This window comes from Phalacrocorax carbo, chromosome 3, assembly GCF_963921805.1.
Source record: "Phalacrocorax carbo chromosome 3, bPhaCar2.1, whole genome shotgun sequence".
In the NCBI taxonomy this organism is placed as follows: Eukaryota; Metazoa; Chordata; class Aves; order Suliformes; family Phalacrocoracidae; genus Phalacrocorax; species Phalacrocorax carbo.
The window spans coordinates 7,582,907-7,605,417 of NC_087515.1; the positions used below are offsets into that span (position 1 = coordinate 7,582,907).

Here is a 22,511-nt window from a genome sequence, read left to right on the forward strand (position 1 = left end):
GAGGTTATTGCTTCCCTGCCCCATCCCGGATTCTCTGTCCTTAAAACACTAAGGAAGATGTCTAAGCAAACACTGTATCAGTCTCGTTATGAATGTTGCAATAATGGATGTTAAAGACAATGAAAATAAAATTTGTTTGAGTAACTAGTTTTGCAGGTTTAATTGATAACAGCTGGTTTTGAATATGATAACCTTTGAATCTGACAGTTGCAATAATTGTTTTGGAGGTCTTAAAATGAGAGATGTAGTTAAAAGAACAAACAAATATGAATTCTTACAACAGAGCTGGACATTTAGTCTGTGCCTTTGCTTGGTTTTCAGAACTGTCCACTATGAAGGTGGTGCTGTGTCAATTCATGCTCGTTCCCTTTGGCGACTAGAGACTCTAAGAGTTGCGTAAGTAAAATCTCTCTCAGAAAAAGAAGTCAATTTGTCAGGGCGCGTTTTCTATAGTAAGAATATTCCTGTAAGATCAGACTGATAACTATAAAACCAGACAGATAATACCAAAATAATCTTCAAAAAGTGCTTTATAACACTTTCCTGAAAAATTAAACAATTTCCCGTAGAGTGTGTGTGTGTTAGCACACGCGCTGTGTGGGTTTTGATGATTTTTTTTTTTGAAGATGTTGTAGCTGTCAGTGAATTCATAATTTAACTTTTTTACGCATATAAGTGACATTTTTAAGGAAAACAGTTCTGATTATAATAATTCATTTGTGCCACCCCCCGACTTCTTTAAGCCATTTGGATGTCTGTAAAGGCAAAAATTTACAGAAAAAATGTTACCTTGCATGAACATTGGAATGATAGTACAGAATTGCACCTTTTTTTTGTTAAGGTAACTGCACTGTAAAGTTTCACTTAAATTTTTATAATATGTGCTTGTGATGAAATTTCTGGTGACTAATCAATGATGGCTTTTGAGAGATTAAATCAAGGCAGTTTAGGGAAAGGTTACACTCTAATGATGCTGCTTTCTGTTTGTGCATTTTATTTAATAGGATGATGTTAAATGTCATTGATAGGGCAGTGAGATTTCTGCTTTGGACTAACATTGACCTTGAGAGTGCACAAACATGACACTTAGGTGACAACAATGACACTGTGGAAGGATCTCTGGCTTTTCATTTTCCTCATTGCATGTGCTTCCCTAATAAACAGTGGTACTGGAACAAAGTGGGGATTTGAGAAATTACAGCTTCCTGTTACAACTGTCATACATCTCACTTTGGCAGGCATTGTATACAAACTTTTGAAGCATAAATATTTGAACATATATAAGGGAGAGAAATTGTAAGAACTGTCAAAACAACTAAGCAAAGGCAGTGGTAATCGTCCTTTTTAAGGAACATTATTTTTTTTAACCAGGAAAAAAAATCCAAATAAAATCCCAAGAATAACACCCTTTCCTACAAGTCCCTCACCTCCCTATTTCCCTGTATGATATTCTAGTAGCTATATACATTCATTGCTGAATTGCAGGCACATTCATGCAAATACTTAAATCTGTAACTTAGTGTATGCATGCCTGAAGTCCTCCATCAGCTCTAGTCCTTCCCAGAATGACTGTGGAGATAATATTAATTCTGGTAATTTTATATGATTCTGAAGGAATCGTTGTTTCTGAATGCTCCTCATTAGTGAAGAACTCTCATAAAAATCGTCCTGGCAGCCTGCATGTGCAGGCTGCTTCTTGGGATGCCCTGCCATGGGATGCTGGGGACTATTGCTCAGCATTCATTTCTTTTCCAAAAGGTGACAGGGATCGTATTTTCACACTGCAGAAAAGAATTTGTAGTAGTCAGAAGTGGCTTCACAAGATACTTTCTGCTCAAACGGCTTTTCTTATAAATACACGTGAATTGTCCTTTTTCCTGTCCTGCAGGCATGAACTAGGGGCATGGCTCAATTGCACTACCTTTATTATTTTCTTTTTCTTATGGTCCATAGCTATTGAGTCCAAGAGAAAATTGAATCAGACTAGAGAAAAAGCAGCTCCCCAGCATGGCCCATAATATGAAAGGTGCAGAGCTGATGTGTTTTACCAGACCCAGCAACACAACAGCTGAGATTCATGACCTGACATTTTACTTAATTAAGAAGCAGAAGCTGTGCTAGAACAGTGATACTTAGAGGTACCTGTGTGGAGTATAATGATGTTGCTGTGTAGACGACAGAAAAAACAGAAATGCATTTCTAAGATATAAAGCTTCCATATTTCCTTCCTCCCCAAAGTCCTCTTCCCTTGACTTAAACAGAAGAGACAATTTAGTTTACAAAAGAAAATAGCTGAGGGGAAAACCTCTTCATTCTTTTGGCCTCTTTGAAACCAATAACCAAAATGTTTTAGAAGTTTAATTAGTGAAGTGTAATAAATCCTGTTACAAAAGAGAAACCAGGTATTGCTCTTGCATTTAAAAACCTCCTGTACTTCAAAAACGTGTGCCAAATCAGTTATGCGTACTTGGCATACAGTATGGCCAACTCTTATGAAGACATCCTTAAACAGACGTGTATTTGTATTGAATAGGTAAGTCCTTTAATTTGCTACATGTACACATCAGGGAAAATGAAAATTACTGAAACCTGCTTAAGGGATTTTCACAATAGTACATGGCCATGTACAAGACGTACGCATAAAGCTTTTTTATGCTTTTAAAAGCTGTACCTGGAATGACTTTGAATGCATGTGAGAAGATGCAGTAACACAAAATTCTGCTATGGGAGTAAGTTTATAATCAGGTTAAGTTCATACATGCTTGTATATTTAATTGATATTATGTGAACACTTGTTGATAATTTTAAGCATTTCAAGCCACAGTAGGCATAGAGAATTACCAGTATTTGTGGAAGCACATCAGAACCTCAGCAGTATGTCATAACTCCATTATGACAGGCATTTTGCAAACACAAATACATGATTTCCTCTCCAAAAAGCAGAGTGCACACACATCTAAAGTGTAAACTTTTGAAGATATAACACTGAAGAAAGTTTTGTGAAAATCCAGGAAAACATCCTTGCTGTGGTAACTTTCCAGTCTAAGGAACCTTCAAGAAGCCTTCTGAAAAGGCTTTGTGAAATGCATCCTCCTTAGTAATGCCTACACCAACTTGTCTTCAGGATTTAATCAGGAAGAGCAGAAGAGCTGACTTTTCAGTTTCAGACAAGAAGTTAGAAACCTGCAACCTGTATTTCAGCTTGAGGAGTTCTTGGGGAGCTTAGATAGAAAGTCTTTCCCTTTCTTCCTTCATTTCATCCTATAGAACATGAAGGATCTGGTGCAGTCTTTGCGTAATAGTTTTTAAAATGTATTTTACGAGGATTTTTATTTATATATTTATCTACTTATTTTGCTGTTTTATTTTTTGCATGCTCTTCAAAGTGTGCCTAAATTGTGCTGACTGCTGAAAGGAGAGTGCTCTGGAAGAGCGAACAAACCCGGCTGCTGGTAGATGAAGTGTTGGGGAGGGATCTGGCAGATCTAAGCTCTTTATGTACAGCAGAAGACTCCTTTTCTGTAGGCGGTCTGTATCTTCTCTCAAGAGGAATTTAGTCTGAACCAAGGCAGCCTGTGCAAAGGAAGAGGTTAAGATTATTGATTAGAATGCTTTTAAGGAGATAACCACAAAGTAGCCATTTTCTTGCTGATAATCCAACATTTAGAATTTTATCCTTTTACCAACTAGTTGGCAATATAATGCACTTTAAAATATTTTTGTCACTACTTAAACTCTATGTTTTGTTTTAAAAAACCCAAATGTTTCCTATGAACTTTCTTAGGTGGAGTGGCAGCCACATTAGATGGGGACAGCCATTCAGACTAAGACATATAACAACAGGAAAATATTTAAGTCTCCTGGATGACAAGAGTCTTCTTCTTACAGAGAAAGAGAAAGCGGATGTAAAATCTACAGCATTCTGTTTCCGGTCTTCCAAGGTATGGAATCAGTGCAGCATTAATGTAACTAGTGGTAATTCAAATCTCTTTAGGAAATAAGATTTAGCTATTTCCTATTGCGTGAATTATTGGAGCCTTCTACCTTTTAATTGATTTTAAAAAAACCAGCAAATCCTCAGTATAATTAATATATAGAAAGCTTCTTTTATCATACTCTCATTTGGTAATGCTGCTGGGCTGTTTGTTTGAGTGGTTTTTTTTATTTATTTACTGCTTGCCCACTTTTGAACAGTTTCCTCATTTCTTATTTGTTTTTCTGATGAACTTCACTGGTACTTTGCTGCTTATATCTGTTGGCTGACATGGGAAAATTTATAGTATTGTAGGTTATTTAAATTAAATTGGAAAATCAGTATTTCTTTCTTCTGCTACTCTACAGTAGTCTAATTTAAAGTTACCATGGTTTGAATTTTTGTTTGACACCTTCAGTAAGCTTTCCATGTTCAGAACAGTACTTTGTACAGTGGGTAAACAGTTTGAAATGATACTATGGTAAATTCTTTAATACCCTATGGTTTCTTGGACTTTTTACCTGCAGCATGATATTGCTGAATTTTTTCCAACAATAATGTTGCTTTTTTAAAATTTATCTTTTAAAATATATAGTAATCATAAAAAGAATTATTCAGTAACTTCCCTGTAGCAGTCACTTTAGATAGTTTTAATTATTTGTCTGCTTGGGAAGATAAGAAATTAATACATACCTGAAAGCAGGTATATAGACTTTGGCACTCTGATAAAAAGGACTTCAGTTTAGGTGATTGAGATCCATATTTTTAAACCAGTTAGAAAAGCCATAGAAATACTTAAATATTTTAAGAAAACGCAGTGCAAATATATTAGGGAGTCCCTGTTGCAGTTAATATAGATCTCAACAGTTCTCCTTTGAAGCAAGAGATAAAATAATTCATTCACTGATTCTCAGGATGGAGTCTTCAGTTGGGGTTACTCCAGAAAGGGTGGATTATTTAGTCCAAAAAATACTTGAAGGCAAGACCTGTTATCAGTACAGAGAGTACCTTATGTTGATATGGAGAAGCAGGTTGATCTCTGTTTTTGAAGTAGCATACGCACATTTGTTTTGGAGATTAGACAATGTTGTTGGGGTCTTTTTGGTGGTTTGTTTTTTTTTTAAACCCATGTTTGGAAGACTTATTTGGAAGTATTTTGAAGATTTATCTTTTGAAGTGGTTTTGTTGTACCATGCTCAAAATAAAAAGTTAAAATTTTTTTATTTAGTTGTTTTTAAATGACCAAATCTCTTCTATGCTGAGCAAAGCAGAGATAAAAGGCTTTGGGGCATGTAGAAACATGTTCTGGTAGTCAATTCTTGAAGCATCATGAGAGTATTTTAAGAGTGGTCTATATGCTTATCAGACAGATATAATCTTACTGATATTTAAATATGGATTTTCAAAGAAATTGGAAGTGTGGCAGATCATATTTGATGTTAATTTTGTGAATATCAACATTGATTTTCACTAAAGATATATTTGGAAGGAATTATGGAGATGCCACAGGGGAGGAGTATATGGTTTGCTCTTCATTGCTGAGGATGAATCCAGTCTCCTGCTTAGGACTTACTAAAGTGTACGTTGCCCTCTATTAGGATACAGGCATTAAAAAATTTCTGGGTGCCTTCCCTCTCTGGAAAAGCGTGTTAAACAAATATTTCAAAATTATAGCAGTCCTAGAAAGGTTTCTGTAGAGAAGGTAAGCAGTTTTAGGGGTCTATTTTCCTCCAAGCGTGTATGGACACCAACCCTTCACTTGTGCTGTTGTATGCAGTTGGCCCAAAATAATTATTCCCGGATAAGAGGCAGCCCCTAATATTCTCTATTGAATACAGAGCTTTAATAGTGGGAATGTGTCATGTGGCTAGATCTTTCTTATAGCAATTTCAGTCCTTCTTTTTGCAACAGTCATAAGTCTTCCTTCTACTACCTGTCAAGCAGTGGAAGGAAGAGTTGTGAAGATCCCACTTGTTGTGCTATAGATAAATTAGCTCTAAATACACAAAAACAGGTATGAGGGAAGAATACCCTTATTTGCAGTGTTAAAGACTTGGTTCTTTCAGGCATGTGAGTAGGTGGTAATTTCAATATCCAAATGAAAAGCAGCTCTCATAGTTGCAGAGAAAATATTAAAAATGTGTCCCCTGTAAATGTGAAGATTCAGATGCAAGTATAAATGTTCAACATTTATTGTTGTTTTTAACATTATTTGCGAGGGCTTTACTCATAATTTTAAACACATTAGCTTGTCAGTAGTGCATTTAAAAAAATAAGCTGAAGAGGACTGAAGTTTTTTATAAGATATCTTACATGAACTATAATACTTTTCTCAGATGCTCAGAGTAGTGCACACACATATATATACACACATATGAACTGTTGGGCTTTTTTTCTTTTGCCAAAACACAACATTCTGGCACAGAAGTTGAAAAATTAGATCAGAATTTTCTTGTGTTAAAATTCTTTAAATATCTCAGCAAAATAAAGGAATGTGAAAGCTTAAAAACATCACAAGCCAAACAGCACTCAGAAGATACGGATATTCAGAAGAGCTAACAATATCTTCTTTTTTTTTTTTTTTTTTCCTTCTGGTAATTGGGCTTTATGCTCTGGTTATTATCTATTAACCTGGTAATTATCATAAATGACAATTATATTAGCCTTCCAAGCACCTGAAATTCAGAAAATTCTTTTTTACTCTCTTGTAGTCTTGGTTCTCCCAGCACAGGATGCCACAGATACCTACAATTTATTCCCCAAATATATGACTCTTTTATAGACTTGGCTTTGTGGTGATTAACTTCTATGGATTTTTATCTCTTGCATTTGCTAAAAATTGATTCTTTTTGATAAAAACTATTAGCTTAATATCACTCTTCCACTGAGAAAAGTTAATTTTCCTACTTCAGATATGTTTATACATTCTGTATAAAGTCTGCTTTTCCTGTCCGCAGTCTTTTCCAGTGGACAGAAAGACATCAATTTTAATACAATTTTATGGCCTGTATTTATATATCTTCACCTGTTCTTTAATAAAATTTAATAGGAAATAGATGAGTGTCAGCTTAAAAAGTAGTCGTGGATTAGCTTCTTCCAGACAGTGAGATCTGCCAGAATGTCAGTCCTGAAGGTGTGCCACAGGAGGTATAGGTTACGTCAGATGACAAGAGATAAAATTGAAAGAACAGGTCTTAATCATGGGAATCCTTTTTGCAGTGTTATAAGAAACTAAACAGACACATTAGAGTGAAATAACACGTTTAAGGCTACGCTTCATAGAATAATTTTTTTCAACGTTAAGATAAAACCATTTAAAATTGTGTTGTGCATTTAGCGCACAAAAATGTAGGAATATTGGCTTGAATTCTTGTATGCATGGAATAAAAATTGTTTATAAGGAGCACATCCTTCTGGGGGAAATCTGGCATAATTTTCAATAAACCTGTTAATTTCCGATGCATTGTTGTTGCTTTGCATTACTGAGGTGGCTTACAGACTGTGGCAAAAACCAGTTGTTTGTGTTTGTTCCAGTGTAATGAATCAAGACGTTTGATCTTTGTTTAGAAAAAGTTGATGGTCTGAGAATGGGCCTAGACTGCAAATAAATCTGAAGCTTTTCTTTGTAAATATGCTGTAGGAAGAAGTAGCAGATGGCCATGAAATGACAGGTTATGGTAAGAGTGTAGTGGCTGGAAACCTGCATCACGTAATGTCTATACCAATATGCAATTACTAAATGGTAAGATGGTGATTTCTGATGTTTTTCAGATCATGATTTTCACTGCTGAACTATTTTACAGTAGATAATGAGATTGATTCATTATACGTACTTTCTCAACTATCTGCTGTTTATGGGCATGAATCCAGCACTCCATTCAAATCTTCCCCTTTGTAAACAATTTGTGGTTCCTCTTCACTCCCCCAAAAAAGCCCAGTGCCTTGAAGTTCCCAGATGAATGCTCTAATGCCTGCTGCCCCCACACCATCCCCTAGCTTTCCATCCTCTCACCTATATTCAATCCAACTTTTACTGTATGTTTTCCTGGCTGCTGTGTTTATTTGCAGGAAAAAGCTCAACTGAATGTGACTGAATTCAGTCTGGGCTCTAAACTTACAGGCGGAACTGTCAGTGTACTTACGTAGGTGAGGACAGTGATCTTGTCTGGCAAATTGTTGGCACTGCAGTTTTTGTGCTAAGTAAATTTAATGTTAATTCTAATTGGAATGAAGATTGCAATATCAAACCCCTTCAATTTCTGTTATAGTTGGTAGACTTGAAAGAAAGTATGGAATAACATTTTAAATTAATAATCCTTTATTTTTTGACAGAGATTTAATAGAAAATTTGTGAGTTCATATATTCATGTCCTAAGAAGTTGGTTGTGAGGAGGAAGACTTGGAAAAAAAGAAAATCTTACAATGTAAAAACACAGTATGTTCACACAGGTTCACAGTATCTTCTAGTTATGAAGATAATTCAAAAGACTAGAGCTTGAAATCAGGCTGTCATTTCTTCATATGATAGCTGGACCTAATTTAGTTTTTCCTGTATCATCATTTGTGTGCAATGTCCCATTATAAGTAGCTTTTCAATTTCCAACTATTATTACATTCAGGTTGTTTGTGTTAGCTTTTGAATTGAATACAAGAATTGAATACAACATTTAGAGAAAAGAAATGACCAAAATAATGAATCAATAATGAGATAGAAGCAAGCAATAACTCCTGGATCAGCATCAGATGTATTAATAAATCAATTATTACCATGTATCAATGGACAAGATTTTAATAAGAATTTCAGCACTTAAGAAATCAGGCATTTACAAGATAGTGAAATTAACATCTGTATGCAGAAACAGTTCAATAATCTGAATTGATGAATATATTACATCTGGAAGCTTAATGTTATGAAAAGCAGCAATAAGAATTTCACCTAAGTATTAATTAAATAATTATTTTTTTAAAAGTGCTTCAAAATGCATTCATAATTGTAGGGTGAAAAACTAGTTACATGACATCTCCCTTTACTTAATAAATGCTTTTTAAAATCCTGTAATACATTAGAGATTGTTTTCTTTTCCTTTCAAAACCCAGTCGTTGTCATCTTTTACTGTGAAGATGTCTTCCCAAATTGTCAAGGCACGTGTGCAGTGTAGTCATTCTCCTAATCTTTCCTGGTTGTAGTAGGATGGGACGTTGAGAAATTTTTGTCTCATTATTTGTAACTTGACTCTGAGCAACTGAAGGAAGTGGCTTGTCCCCTACTGCTGATCAGGAGAAGCAGAGAAGGTTGAACCTGTATTTTGTTAAGAGGATCATCCTGCACCCTGAATGTATGGCCCAAGATAGGCCTGCAATTTGCACAGATGATTTTTTGTTTGTTTGTTTGTTTTTTTCTTTTTTTGAACAGCGGTGAAAAATCTGGGCGTGTCTGATCATATACAGAAGCAGAATACAGGGAGTTATTGCACTGGTGAACCTGCCTGCACTGTTGAAGTTGTGAAAGGGAGAGCAAAACTACAACTGCAATATTACAGTAGTCTCAGCCTCAGCTGCCTCAGCTTCAACTGCAACAATTTGATGCGTTCCCTTTCCTCCCAGAAGAAGGATGAATAGTTACTATATCAATAACTTGATCACATGAATCAGAACTAAAGAGTCAAAGTGGTTTTGGTTACTCTCAGTGGAGAAGTTTTTTTGTCTGAAATGGAGCTAGTGGCGAAAGCCTCAGGAACTTGCAGTGAAGGAGGTCAAAGTCCCCTGAGAAGTACTGGGCACAACTATGTTAACATCCTTCCTACAGTTAACAAGATACATACTGATTTTTTGTAACATGTTTTTGCTGTGCTTCTCGCTGGATTTAACAAGTAGTGCAGGCACACATGAGATATATCAGTCAGTTGAACTATATGCTTTTGGAGATGTTAAATGGATGATCTGCCATGAACCAGAGTGCATAGGCTGTTTGTCTTACAACCAGATGTCTGTGGGGAAGGAGTTGGTTCTTAGACAAGCTAGGTGTTGGAGAACGCTTCAAATTACAGGTACAAACTATAGTATTTTGGGGGATACTAAATTTTCTCTCATGAAACAACTGCAATGTCTGTATAGGATGCCAGCTGGACTGATGCATGGTCAGGCCATTCTTTTATGGCATGTCAATAGGCGAGTCAGAAACACACAGAAATGGATTTCTTTTCTAAGGAAATACTGAGCTCATTGTTGGGCAGTAATGGGCAGTGACCAGTTAAAGACCATCTCTCTGTGACAGCTGGAAATCAATTGTAGGGAGGTACTCATCTTTTCCAGGCTGGGGTGATGTGTGGAAAAAATCCCCAAGAAAAAGCTTTTGGAGGTTAATGCCTGGTTCAGCTAGGGGATTCAATTAATTTGGTTTCATTTTGTAAGCTTTTATGTTTCAGTAATGACATGGATGCTCTATTATGATCCTAGTTCTTTCCTAGGCAGGTGAAATGAATATTCCTTGCTTTCCTAGTGTAATAAGCTAGATTTTTGTGTAGATGGGATCTCTCTCTCTCCATCTTTTGGCTAAATATTTAACAAGAAGTTACACTTTTGCCACTTTTTAATTGTTTCATTAAAGAGGGATCTTGAATCAGGTCCTGTTCTGGACAATTGCCTAGTATTCAATATATTACACAAATATTAACAAGTTGGTTATTTTTCTTGTATATGTTTTTTCTTCTTCTTCTTCAGGAAAAGTTGGACATAGGGACAAGAAAAGAGGTGGATGGAATGGGAGCACCTGAAATAAAATATGGCGATTCAATATGCTTCATACAACATGTAGATACAGGCTTATGGCTCACGTACCAGTCTGCTGATGCAAAGTCAGTAAGAATGGGTTCTGTGCAGCGGAAGGTAAGACTGTAAATAGGAATGCATTTCGTTCAGTCACAGTCTGATAGGGCAGGGGGTGAAAATGAAGGGAACTACAGGAGACAGCAAATTTCTGGGTTTCAAATATTTTAAGCATGTCTTTTTTTCATTGTGAAATTTTTTTTCTTTTTTTCGGTCACACATTGAAAAGTGACATGATGTACTGAATTCTTAAACTGAAAGCCAAACCAAGTGCATTGTGTTGGCCTATAGACATTAATCCACAAACACTGATAAATCTGGATATACTGTTTGTCAAACTAAAATATTAGTATTAGCCTGTAGAATATGCTAGAACTCCTTTCTTCAAAATGCTGTAGTTTAGATTAAGGAGGCTTTTAGTTCAAAGTCTTATCTTTCCACGTGGTGAGCGTATTACCGTTTGGGCTGGAACATTCAAGTCTTGCCCCCTGAGGGATTCCTTCTTTTAAAGAATAAGCATGGCCAAGCAGGATGCTAGCTCAGCATAATAAAGTATACATAAACACATCTTCGAGAAGCTACATTTGTGTTAGTGTTCACTGTAAATGTATAACTGTGGAGGAAATTATTTCTCAACAAGGAGAAAATGTTTTAGCCTTCTTTTAAAAAATAAAGTAAAATAAAATGTGATGTTTATCCACACCTTAGTATTTTCTATTACTGTTTTACATGCCAGAACGACAAAGCTAGATCAACGCCTGGTATACCTGGATGGTCATGCCTTAAAATTTTCTATTTATACATATATAAAGTTTGCCTGTATCATATGTGTGTATATCTACACATATATTCTAGAAATATTTTATATAAAAATAATATATATAGGAAACAGTGTTTATATACAAGTAAAATTTTACTACTAATAATACTCATATAATTTATAGGACTTGTAATACATAATTGAAAATAAGATACATTATGGAATAATGTAGTAATGTAAGTAATCTAAATAGTTTGTGTGTATGAAAGAAACATTTTTACCTGAAATAGTTTAAAATACTTATGTATATTAGACTGAATACTTTCAGAGGCATAACTAAACATGAAAAACTTGAAGTTAACGGTAGTGACTCAAGGCATAGTCAGAAAAGAAGGCCAGTAACATTCTTGGAAATCAGGACCAGTAAAGAATACCCAGTTTGATTTTGTAGTTTAGGGACCTGCTGCTCTTTACGGAAACTCTTTTTATGATTGACAAAACCAAACAACAAGCAAAAATCCTTAGACTTTTTTTAATAAAGTATATTGTTTACAGAATCTGTGGCTTTGAGATTATTATTGCACAAATGTGTCCTTGGACATGAGGAATTAAAGCATAGGATTATCTGTTTTTAATTAAATTTTTTGTGTGTGACTTCATCATTTCTGAACTGCCTTACTATGTGAGTTTTTGTACTTATTTGTGAATAATTCATTTCTCAGTGATTTTTTAAAATTTTTGTATTGCAGGCAATAATGCATCATGAAGGTCACATGGATGATGGTTTAACATTGTCCAGATCTCAGAATGAAGAATCCCGTACAGCACGTGTCATCCGTAGTACAGTCTTCCTTTTCAATAGGTTTATAAGGTGTGCTTTTAAAATTATCTTTTCACCCCTTTTCTTTTTTTGTTTTCCTCAAAGTGGCCATTAACACAACAGTGAACAATTTAGTCCTCAGAAAAAAACAGATGAATACTTCTCAAACCAGACTTTATGCCAATTCTTTGTGTTATCTGCAGAGATGTACCTTGGGAGGCATTGGTCAGTTTCTTTCCTCTATCTTCTAATATTACTTTATTGTCCAACCTTGATTTGAATGTATAAACATACCAAAAATGCAAACAAACCATAAAAGAGAGAATTTTGCTTGCCAAAATTTGCTCTAAGTCATGCGATGCATCATTTAGTACTTTCTTTTCTAAGTATGGTTTTAAAAGTGCTGTTTCTTTAAAAACCTGGAAGAAGGAGATAACTGTATAACTACAGACTTGTACAAGACACAAATATACCGAAGAAGTTCATAGTGTCAAGAAAAAGTTTTTCTTAAACGTATGAAATTACTATTTTTTCTACCCTCCCATTACACTTTCCTTATTTGTTCCCTTTTAATGCTACTTGTTTCTTTAGTATTTTGCAACAGGTAAAATATTTTATTTTATAGTATTTTAGCCATTTAAAAATACTGCCAGATTTATGCAATTTGCATTTATCTTCCTACTCCAAATGTCCTCCTAAATAACACAAACAAAATGCTAATTCTCAAATGTCTGTGACTTCAGTAGGTGATGAAAGGCCCCTCTCCTCAGTGTAGCTGGCATTAGAAAAAGGGTGATATGCCATAAGACTATGTGGAATGGTAACGATTTCATAGAAACTTATTTGTCACAAGAGAAGAAAATTTGGGAGGTGGTGACCTGAACCAACCATGTCCTAAATCAGTGCACAGCTGAAGACAGAGACATGTCAGTTTGTTGAGAAACATTTACCCAGGTACTGAAATAATAACAGAGAAAAACACCTGTCAGGAGAATTTCCTACTATATGACATTTAAAATACAAGAGAAATGCAAGCCCTAGGTCGCTTTGTAAAGAATACATTTTCTTCTAAGAATAATACATTGGCTTCTAAGAAAGCCATAAAAGATAAGGACAGATAAAGGCAATTTAATGATAAGGTTTCACAAATCAAAGTACTGCTAAATTACAGTGGAGATTTTTGCAGAGTGCACAGGGAGTCCAAGGTAGTATTTAACTATTTAGTTTTGGCAGGATGTTATTCCAAGAAGAAACAGCTGAACTGGAGAGGAACAAAATTATCCTTATAAATGTGTGCCCCAGTTCTTCCCCATGAAGTCAGTAGAAAAAATGCCCTTCAGATTATATGTTCACAATAAAAATGTTTTAAAGATAACTTTCGTAGCTATCATCTTTTTGAAACATAGCGTTATTTATTCTTCAGCAGTAAAGATTCATACTGAATTCATAATGTTTCCTAAATGTGGTTTTCCAGCACTAGTTCACCATTTGAGATGAAAATACAGTGACATGTCAGTTAAAAAAACCAAACAAACAACCAAAACCAAAACACCCCAAACCTACCAGCCAACCAAAAACCATTCTCCCCTGTCTGTCCCACCGCACACCCCCATATCAGCGTTGTCTTAATCCAGCAAAAAGCAGAGTGTAAAATGGGGCTTCTGCTCCATATCGTGGCCTGGAGAGGAATCAGGGTGCTGTGCAGCTTGGGAGAGAGGACTGGCGAGGGTGGTCATGGGTCAGGTTGCCTGGGATCTTTGGTGCCTCTTATGAAAGCAAAGAGGGAGATGAGTGCAGGGCTGGGAGGGTGCCTGTGTGGACCTGGTGGGCTCCACTGCCAGCTGAAGCATAAATGGAGTGTTGGTGAACAAAAAAAGGACCTCTTTACTACATAGCTGGGTTTTACTCAAAAATACGCTAGCAAAAACCCCTTTTTACAATGGCAGACTTGAGAATGAGTCAAAAGAGAAATTGTGTCGAATAAGCCCCCTCCTTCTGCTCTGCCATGCTGTGTGCCAGCAGGGTGGGCCCCTCCCTTCTCGGCTGCTCCCCTCCCAGAGCTGCTCCTCTCCCAGCGCTTCATGCCCTGGCTGGCTCCTGCAGAGTTTCAGGATCCTCCGGATCTTTCCCTCCCCTCTGGGCATGGGCGCTGTGTTCACAGGCCCTCACCTCCCCTGGTTTCTTTTCCCCTAATGGCCCCTCCTGCTCCTTCCAGGGAGTTCTGGTGGACCTCCTGCAGCTGGGGCAGGCCTGCTGCCCTGCCCCTGCCCACCACCGCCTTCCTGAGGGGAGCTGGGGAGGGGCAAGGGAAGACCTTTGCCTTCCACTTGCTACATGTTGTGGGTGAGCACTCAGCTGCAACACCTGCAGCTCAAGAAAGATGAGAGTTAAATGGAGGAGAAGGGTATATTAGGGGTCCGGAAAGCACAGTGCTGAGGTAAAATTGGATTGTGGGGTTTGTCGGGGATTCAGCTAAGCAAGGAGCATGTGCAACATGCATGAGAGTGGTCTGCCCCCCACTTCTAGATGATGGCCACAGACTACAGCAAGGCCAGACTTGAATTGTGTATCAGGGAAACAAAAAGGCTAATGAAGTGCCGGGACAGGGTGTGTGGAAGAGCTGCATCTTCCAGCACTGAAGATGGTTTAAGAACAGGTTAGACGCACACCTGAAGAGCCTGTATGGACTAGCTGGGTTCTATTCAGCACCATAGGACTGATCAATGGACTTCTGCCCATTCCAGTCTCATGATGCTTTGAATGGGTTTACAATATTATTTCTTACCTTTTGGTCTGTCTCTGATACTGCTAAATGCATAGGTAGGGTATTGTAATGTGTTTTCTGGATTTCAAAAGTATTTAAAGGAAGCAACATTTTTGATGCTTCCTCCTTCTCTTAGGAAGAGAGCAGTGGATCATTAAGTGGAGAATGGGGCAGACGTAAATCATTGTTGAGAAGTTACATAGCTGTCAGAAAATGAATGGAGCTTTGACATCTAAACAAACTTTGCTTTTAAACCAAAAAACGGTTTAAACAATTACATTAATTTCCAATATCAGGACACTTTGCATCTTATTGTAGGGGCCTTGATGCTCTCAGCAAGAAAGTGAAGTCTTCCACCGTCGATTTGCCTATTGAGTCAGTCAGTCTGAGCCTTCAGGACTTGATTGGCTACTTTCACCCCCCAGATGAACATTTGGAGCATGAAGACAAACAAAACAGGCTCCGAGCACTGAAGAATCGCCAGAACCTCTTCCAGGAAGAGGTACTTCACTCAGTTTTACTCCTGATTTTCCACCATGTTGTCTGCAAGTATTCTCTCTCAGTGTCTGTAGCATTGATGTCTTATCTGCTTGCCGTGGTGGTTTTTTTTTTTGGTCCTGTAAGAGTCAAACTATTTGCTACATTTATAATCTCTTTAGATCTCTTAATTTTCTTGTATAATTAAAGAAATACACTTAAGACCTTACTTCCTTTTCCTTTTTTTTAAAAAAATAGATATTCATGTGACCTTGTGCCCTGGATTCTAACCATAATTTACTCCTCGTGTGAATTAGTTTCTTCTGTTATAGTTTAATCTCTTGATGCAGAAGGATGTTTTTGTTTAGTTCTGCTTTGTCTTTTATTTAATGTTGTCTGTTATTTCTCCAATAGTGATAGTTGCCTATAATTAGGCAGATGCTTGAATGCCTTCTAGAATAGAAACTTGCCTAAAATTATGTCAGGAATACTATTTATTTTTTGGTTTATTTTGACCATTCTAAATGGTAAATTTTTATTATCACAGTCAAGGAAAACTTTTCCATAGGGATTACTTGTTTGACTTGTCTGATTCCATGTACATATTCTTGGTGTTGCATATGCTGCCTTTCATGTTTTGTTTTTCTTAGATTTCTGAAAATCTTATGTGTTTGCACCTAAACAATACTTTTTTTTTTTCTCTGACAATCTGAGCCTTTCCATTTTTTAGGGTATGATCAACCTTGTTCTTGAATGTATTGATCGCTTGAATGTATACAGTAGTGCAGCTCATTTTGCAGATGTAGCTGGGAAGGAAGCTGGAGAAGCATGGAAATCTATTCTGAATTCTTTATATGAATTACTAGGTAAGACATATTATAGATTACTTTGATTGTATTAGCTCAAAATAATACTCAGATGAAAAAAAAATCCATGTACCTGTTTTAGTATAGAAGACTTTCCACTGTGTAGAAATTTAGGATACAGAGTAAACAAGATTTTTGCATTTCCAGGTCCTTGCATGTGGTTAAGAATAAAATAGAGAGAAAGCACTGAAATAATGTGATTTTTCTAATAATAGTTATTATGATAAATAACATGACTTCAATTAAATGAAAGGTTGCTTTTACATATTATTGATGTATCTTGTATACTGCCCAAAAATCTATGAAAAAAATATATGTAAATACGTCATTCCTGTGTTAAGGAGCCATGACATTGTGGTCAGTTTTGTAGAAGTCTGTGATTTTTCACACGTCTGGCTGCAGAATTGCAATATAAACCTAAAGCTTCTATAACCAAGACCTCTCTTATTAGTCAGTAATGACCAGTGACTGTAGCATTATATGAGGATACCGCATGCCATGGAAAGATACACTCTTTTAGATGTAGTATGTCACAAAGGTCTTTTCCACCTGCAGTCACTGAAACTCTCATAATGCCTTCTGTAGGTATCTAAGGTGTCGGTGTCCCAGTCGAATTTCTGTTTAGGTAGTAGCATTTAATTGCCTGATTTGTTTTCTCACAAATTTGAATTGCATTTCTTATTTATGCTCTACTATGACTCATTATATAGGGTTATTAATCCACTACTATAGCTGCCTGCATATTCACTCCTGCTGAGTTATTAATTGTCTACAAAAGGAAACTGTGCTGCCTCAGAGACCAATTCCTTCCTCCTCTGTCATCAGGTTTTCTCAGTGCCATAAGTAAGCCTAAATAATAATGTTAACATTCACCTTAAGTGACTGAGGACAGTAATGTGTCCCCACTATTAAGCAGTCCTTTGTGCAGGCTGCACACTTGTGCCTATGCTGCTTTCTTTCTGTTACACACCAGCTCTAATGTGAGGGCCTCCTTGCCTTTGAACTTGCACGTGTTTGGGCAAAGTCTTCATGCAGGATTATTATCTTACTTTCTAGTAAAAGATAAAGCACTTCATTTATCATTAATACCCATGAAATCTCACTCCTGAGAAATGTGGTACTGAAAAGTTATACAAGTAATGTTATGTTATACATCAATTCCATTAAAAACTCCACAACTGAATATCTGGTTTGTAAAACAAAGCAAGACAAGTGGTTAGGAAGTGCCCGGATGAACATAGTGTATATAATAAGCCTCTTCTGTGGGTATGCATTGTGAAATATGATCACATACTAGTTTTTCTGTAGGACCCATTCCTTATTTAGTGCTCATTTATTATTGGTACTTATAATACTTAGTTTTCTCTTTGCTACTCAGTGTGTGGCATTGAACCTTATTTATTGTAAACCTTTTAATTAATGTTTGGATAACAAAGCTATTATCTTGGAGTTCTTTTGTGCCATTTATTAGTGATCTGAATAATTAGAACTATTAATAAGCATTCTGTTGGAAACTTCTGTAATAAGGCAAATAGAAGTTATTATCTCCCATATACTCAGAGGAACAGATACAGAGAGAAATGTAGGTAAGAAGACTCTACCAATGCTAGTTCCCAAATTAAGGGCTGTAGGATGTGACCTTTCTTCAGCAGCATTTCGTGTGTGCAAGGCATACTGAAAACTTGCATTCCTCCCAATTCAGAGGCACAGAAAATGAAATTTTAATGGCATGCCTCACTTCACATAAACTCTCCTTACTACCCAACAGTGAAGTGAGACAACTGAGACAGGGGTTCTGTATATAGTACTGTTACAAAGCTTTTCCATAACCAAAGTAGGTTCATCATTTTGTACTCCTGAAGAAGAAAGTCTTGGGGGGAATAAAAGGATAAACCAGCATTTGGTGCACAGCCCTTGATAAAACCAATGAGGTGCTTCTGTCTGGCCCACTACCTTTCTGTCAGAGTACAAAGAAGTTGACACAGTAAGTATCATTGAGACAACCAGAAACCCTCTCCTTTGTTCTAGAAATCAAGGGAAAAGCTAGCTGAACAGTGGCTGCTGTCACTGTTCTTGCCATGGACTGTTAGAGTACAAGGCGGTTCTTGTGGCTGTGATTCTGGTCGAGGAGTTGCTGAGATCTACCACCTCCATGTAGTTGAAGATTGTAGCATGATGCATAAGCACAGGGTGGAAGGGTGACCGAAAGTGGCATTTTCTATCATTGGATTCCTAGATTTTATTATCATTATGAGATAATTTTAAAGGTTTTGATTTCCATGGCCTTTATAGTTTTAAACTAAATACACCCCCTACATACCTCTCTCCAGTGCTGTAACTTGCAGCACAGTGACAAGTGAGTCAGCCAGCATGTGGGTCAAAAGCAGGACTGGAACTTCAGATACATCAGACTGCTTTGGTTTCAGCTAAGAGTAGTTTGCAACAATGGTGTTCTTGTTGTGCTTTGTTTTTGTAACAGTTTAGTTTGTTTTATCTTGTTACATTAAGCACAGCTTGCATAGACCAGAGGAAATAGAGGTTTGATTGCTGAATCATTTTTGTAGAAGTCTGACATTTCCAATTGACAAGGTCAGAAAATACCTTCTAAAAGAGCCTACTTGTGCTGTACCAAGTATTGTTTCCATGGACTTGTAGTGAGAAGAATAGGGCACCAGGTTTTTTTTACTTCCCAGTCTCCGTGCCCCTCCAGCCCCTTACGTTACTTCTGTAACTACATTATCTTCTGGCAGCTAATGCTTAAGAAGCCTGGCTTTGATCTGGCTATAATGAATTTGTACGTTGCTCTGTTTTTAATAAGTTGGAGCTGCAGAGTGATTGCATGGATGACAAATGGGTAACGCTTGCTCAGTCTTGCTTCAACAAACAGTACTTTGGTTTTGAGTCTGCACATAAATAGAAGTAAACTGTGATGCCACAATTCATGGCTTTTGTCGTGTCTTTGACATTGTGATATATTTCACAGTGATGAGAATGGAGGCATTTACAGACTCTGAGCTGAGACTGATACTATCACATATAAAATTCACAGATTCATAGAATGGTTTGGGTCGCAAGGGACCTCTAAAGATCTTCTAGTGCAACCACCTTCATCTTAAAAAATTACTTCCTTATATCCTATCTAAATCTAACCTCTTTCAATTTAAAATGGTTGCCACATATCTACTAAGGCATCCATGCTTCCCTTATCAGAAATACATACAATTACTCTGAGTTTGTATTTGATCCTTTTGTATCACTGAAGATGCGCAGGAGTACCTGTTACGATGTGACTTTAATATCAACCCACCACATCATGTTTTTATTTTTTTATTTCTTTAAAACTGGATGCTAGTCTGGTTCAGAGTAGTGGGCTATATAAGAAACATCTGTTGAATATTATTTTTTATTTTCAATGTTAAGTGGCTATGTGTGTCATTTAATGCACAGCTTTAACCACTGAATATTAACCTTTCACAAACTTCTGCTTAGCTGCATTTATGAAACCATCTGTTCCTTATTACTCTTAATGAAATTAAATTTATTAATGTCATATTAAGCAGCGAACTACTACTGCCTTCATTTTATTTTCATATCTGAAACACAATCAAAGGCTCCAGGGCCTTTGATATGGTCCCCCACAGCCTCCTCCTGGAGAAATTAATGCGTTATGGCCTAGACAAGTGGTCTGTGCAGTGGGTGGGGAACTGGCTGACAGGCCACACCCAAAGGGTGGTGGGAAATAGCTCCTTCTCCAAGTGGCAACCTGTCACACGTGGAGGCCCCCAGGGATCGATATTGGGCCCAGTGTTATTCAACATCTTTATAAGTGATCTGGGTAATGGGATCAAGTGTAGCCTGATGAAGTTTGCTGATGACACAAAGTTGAGTGGGGAAGCAGACACTCCAGCAGGGAGAGCTGCTCTGCAGGGAGATCTGGATAGGCTGGAAGAGTGGGCCAGCAAGGACCTTATGAAGTTCAACAAGGACAAGTGTAAGGTCTTGCACCTGGGAAAACATAATGCGGGAGTGCAGCACAGACTGGGATCCACCTGGCTGGAGAGCGGCTTTGTGGAAAGGGACCTGGGGGTTCTGGTGGACAGGAAGCTCAACGTGAGTGAACAGTGTGCTGCTGCGGCCAAGAAGGCCAAGAGGATGCTGGGTTGCATCAAAAAGGGCATCACCAGCAGAGATAAAGAAGCCATTATCCCGCTCTACTCAGCGCTTGTCAGGCCACACCTGGAGTGCTGTGTACAGTTCTGGTCCCCGCTATACAAAAAGGATGTGGACAGGCTGGAGACATCCAGAGAAGGGCCACAAAGATGATCGAGGACTGGGAAGCTGCCATACGAGGATAGGCTGGGAGAGCTGGGTTTGTTCAGCCTTGGGAAAAGGAGGCTCAGAGGGGATCTCATCCCCATGTACCAGTACTTAAGGGGTAGCTACAAACTAGACGGAGACTCCCTTTTTACACGGAGTCCCATGGAGAGGACAAGGGGGAATGGACACAAGTTGCTCTTGGAGAGATTCCAGTTGGACACCAGAGGGAAATTTTTCACAGTGTGGACAGTCACCATTGGAATGATCTCCCCAGGGAAGGGGTTGACTTGGCCACATTGGACACCTTCAAGAGTCATCTGGACAGGGTGCTGGGCCCTCTTGTCTAGGCTGTGCTCTTCCTAGAAAGGTTGGACTAGATGGTCCCTGAGGTCCCTTCCCACCTGGGATTCTATGATTCTGTGATTACATGGCTTGCCTATAATCAATAAAAAAAGTCACTTAGAGAAACAGGTGTTCGTTGGTTTTACTTGGTGTCTTTTAACAAGATGCTCTTCCTCTTATGATTCCCAAGTATTTTCACATTACTATGGTCATAATTAATTAATGATGTACGATTTCAGGGTATAGATTTAATATATAATACAGCAAGAGAATAGTGGGGTTTTTTTTTGCTTGTTTTGCTTGTTAGGAGTTGGGTTTTGGTATTGGTTTTGGGTTTTTTATTGTTCCTTTATTTGGTTTTGGTTTTTTGTTATTGTTTTGTTTGGTTTTGGTTTTGGCTATGAAGCAATTGGATTTTGGTCTCTTTCCTCACGAGACAAAACTGTCAGTGCAGCGACTTGTTTGCAGCTAACTCTAAGATTACTTCTCCCCTCTGTAGATACAGTTTCATTTCATGTTTATGTCACAAGTCTGCAAGTTTAACCTTTTATAGACGAAACAGCATAAAAACACGTTTGCAATACAATATAGGGAATTTCTGCAGCAATAAGACTGATTTTAAGAGGCCATTGCTTCTTAGCAGGACCAACAGTCTCTGCTGCTGAAAATAATCATAAGAAATTTCAGAGTGAAATATTTTGTTGGCAGAATTGGAAAATAATCTTAAATAAAGCAGTTTCTGCTGTTTTACACACCATGCAGAAATGTTAGTGCCTCGCTCTTTTTTTTTTTTTTTTTGAGTAGAACAGATGCTTTTCTGAGAGCTCATGTGTGTGCACAGACATGTGAATGCCTGTATTCCAGGACAGGGCAGGCTTTTGGGTCCCTACAGTGTTCAGCGAGGTTTCTAGTCAGTTATACCCACCAAGTCAGTGCATGTGTTCAGTCTACTTCAATCTTCAGCTTGAAGCATGAGGGTGAAACAGTTTCAAACCAGTTACTTCCTCCCTTACAGCCCTGTCAAAAGTATGATAAACAGTTCCTTGATAACTATCTTGTTTTAATTCCTATTATTCTTGAACAAAGGTATTGTATCAATAGAAAATAACTTACATTCATCACCTACGTTGTTGGCTTCACATTCTGCTCTCCGATATGTTTCCTGTCATTACAAGAATACTGTTTTACAGAAATTTGCTCCAACACTAACAGTTGACTTTTGTGGTGTCAGTATTGGCTCCTTCATGTAGAGCATTTTTGGAGGAATTATTGAGGTGATTGTACATTCAAAATAATTCAAATACCTTAAAGGTCAATTTGATGCCAAGGGTATTTCCTATACTTAAATCTAACCATCACTCATGTTA

The 22,511-nt window shown here is 37.4% G+C and overlaps 1 protein-coding gene across 1 annotated transcript in view; it reads left to right on the plus strand.

Annotated features, from left to right (window-relative positions):
• RYR2 (ryanodine receptor 2) overlaps window positions 1-22,511 on the plus strand; it is a 437,201-nt gene that overhangs the window by 191,814 nt on the left and 222,876 nt on the right. The window contains exons 12-17 of the mRNA XM_064445463.1: window positions 322-396; window positions 3,785-3,941; window positions 10,694-10,858; window positions 12,308-12,429; window positions 15,461-15,644; window positions 16,350-16,485. Coding sequence (XP_064301533.1) covers window positions 322-396; window positions 3,785-3,941; window positions 10,694-10,858; window positions 12,308-12,429; window positions 15,461-15,644; window positions 16,350-16,485 — 839 coding nt within the window. The remainder of the gene's footprint in view (window positions 1-321; window positions 397-3,784; window positions 3,942-10,693; window positions 10,859-12,307; window positions 12,430-15,460; window positions 15,645-16,349; window positions 16,486-22,511) is intronic.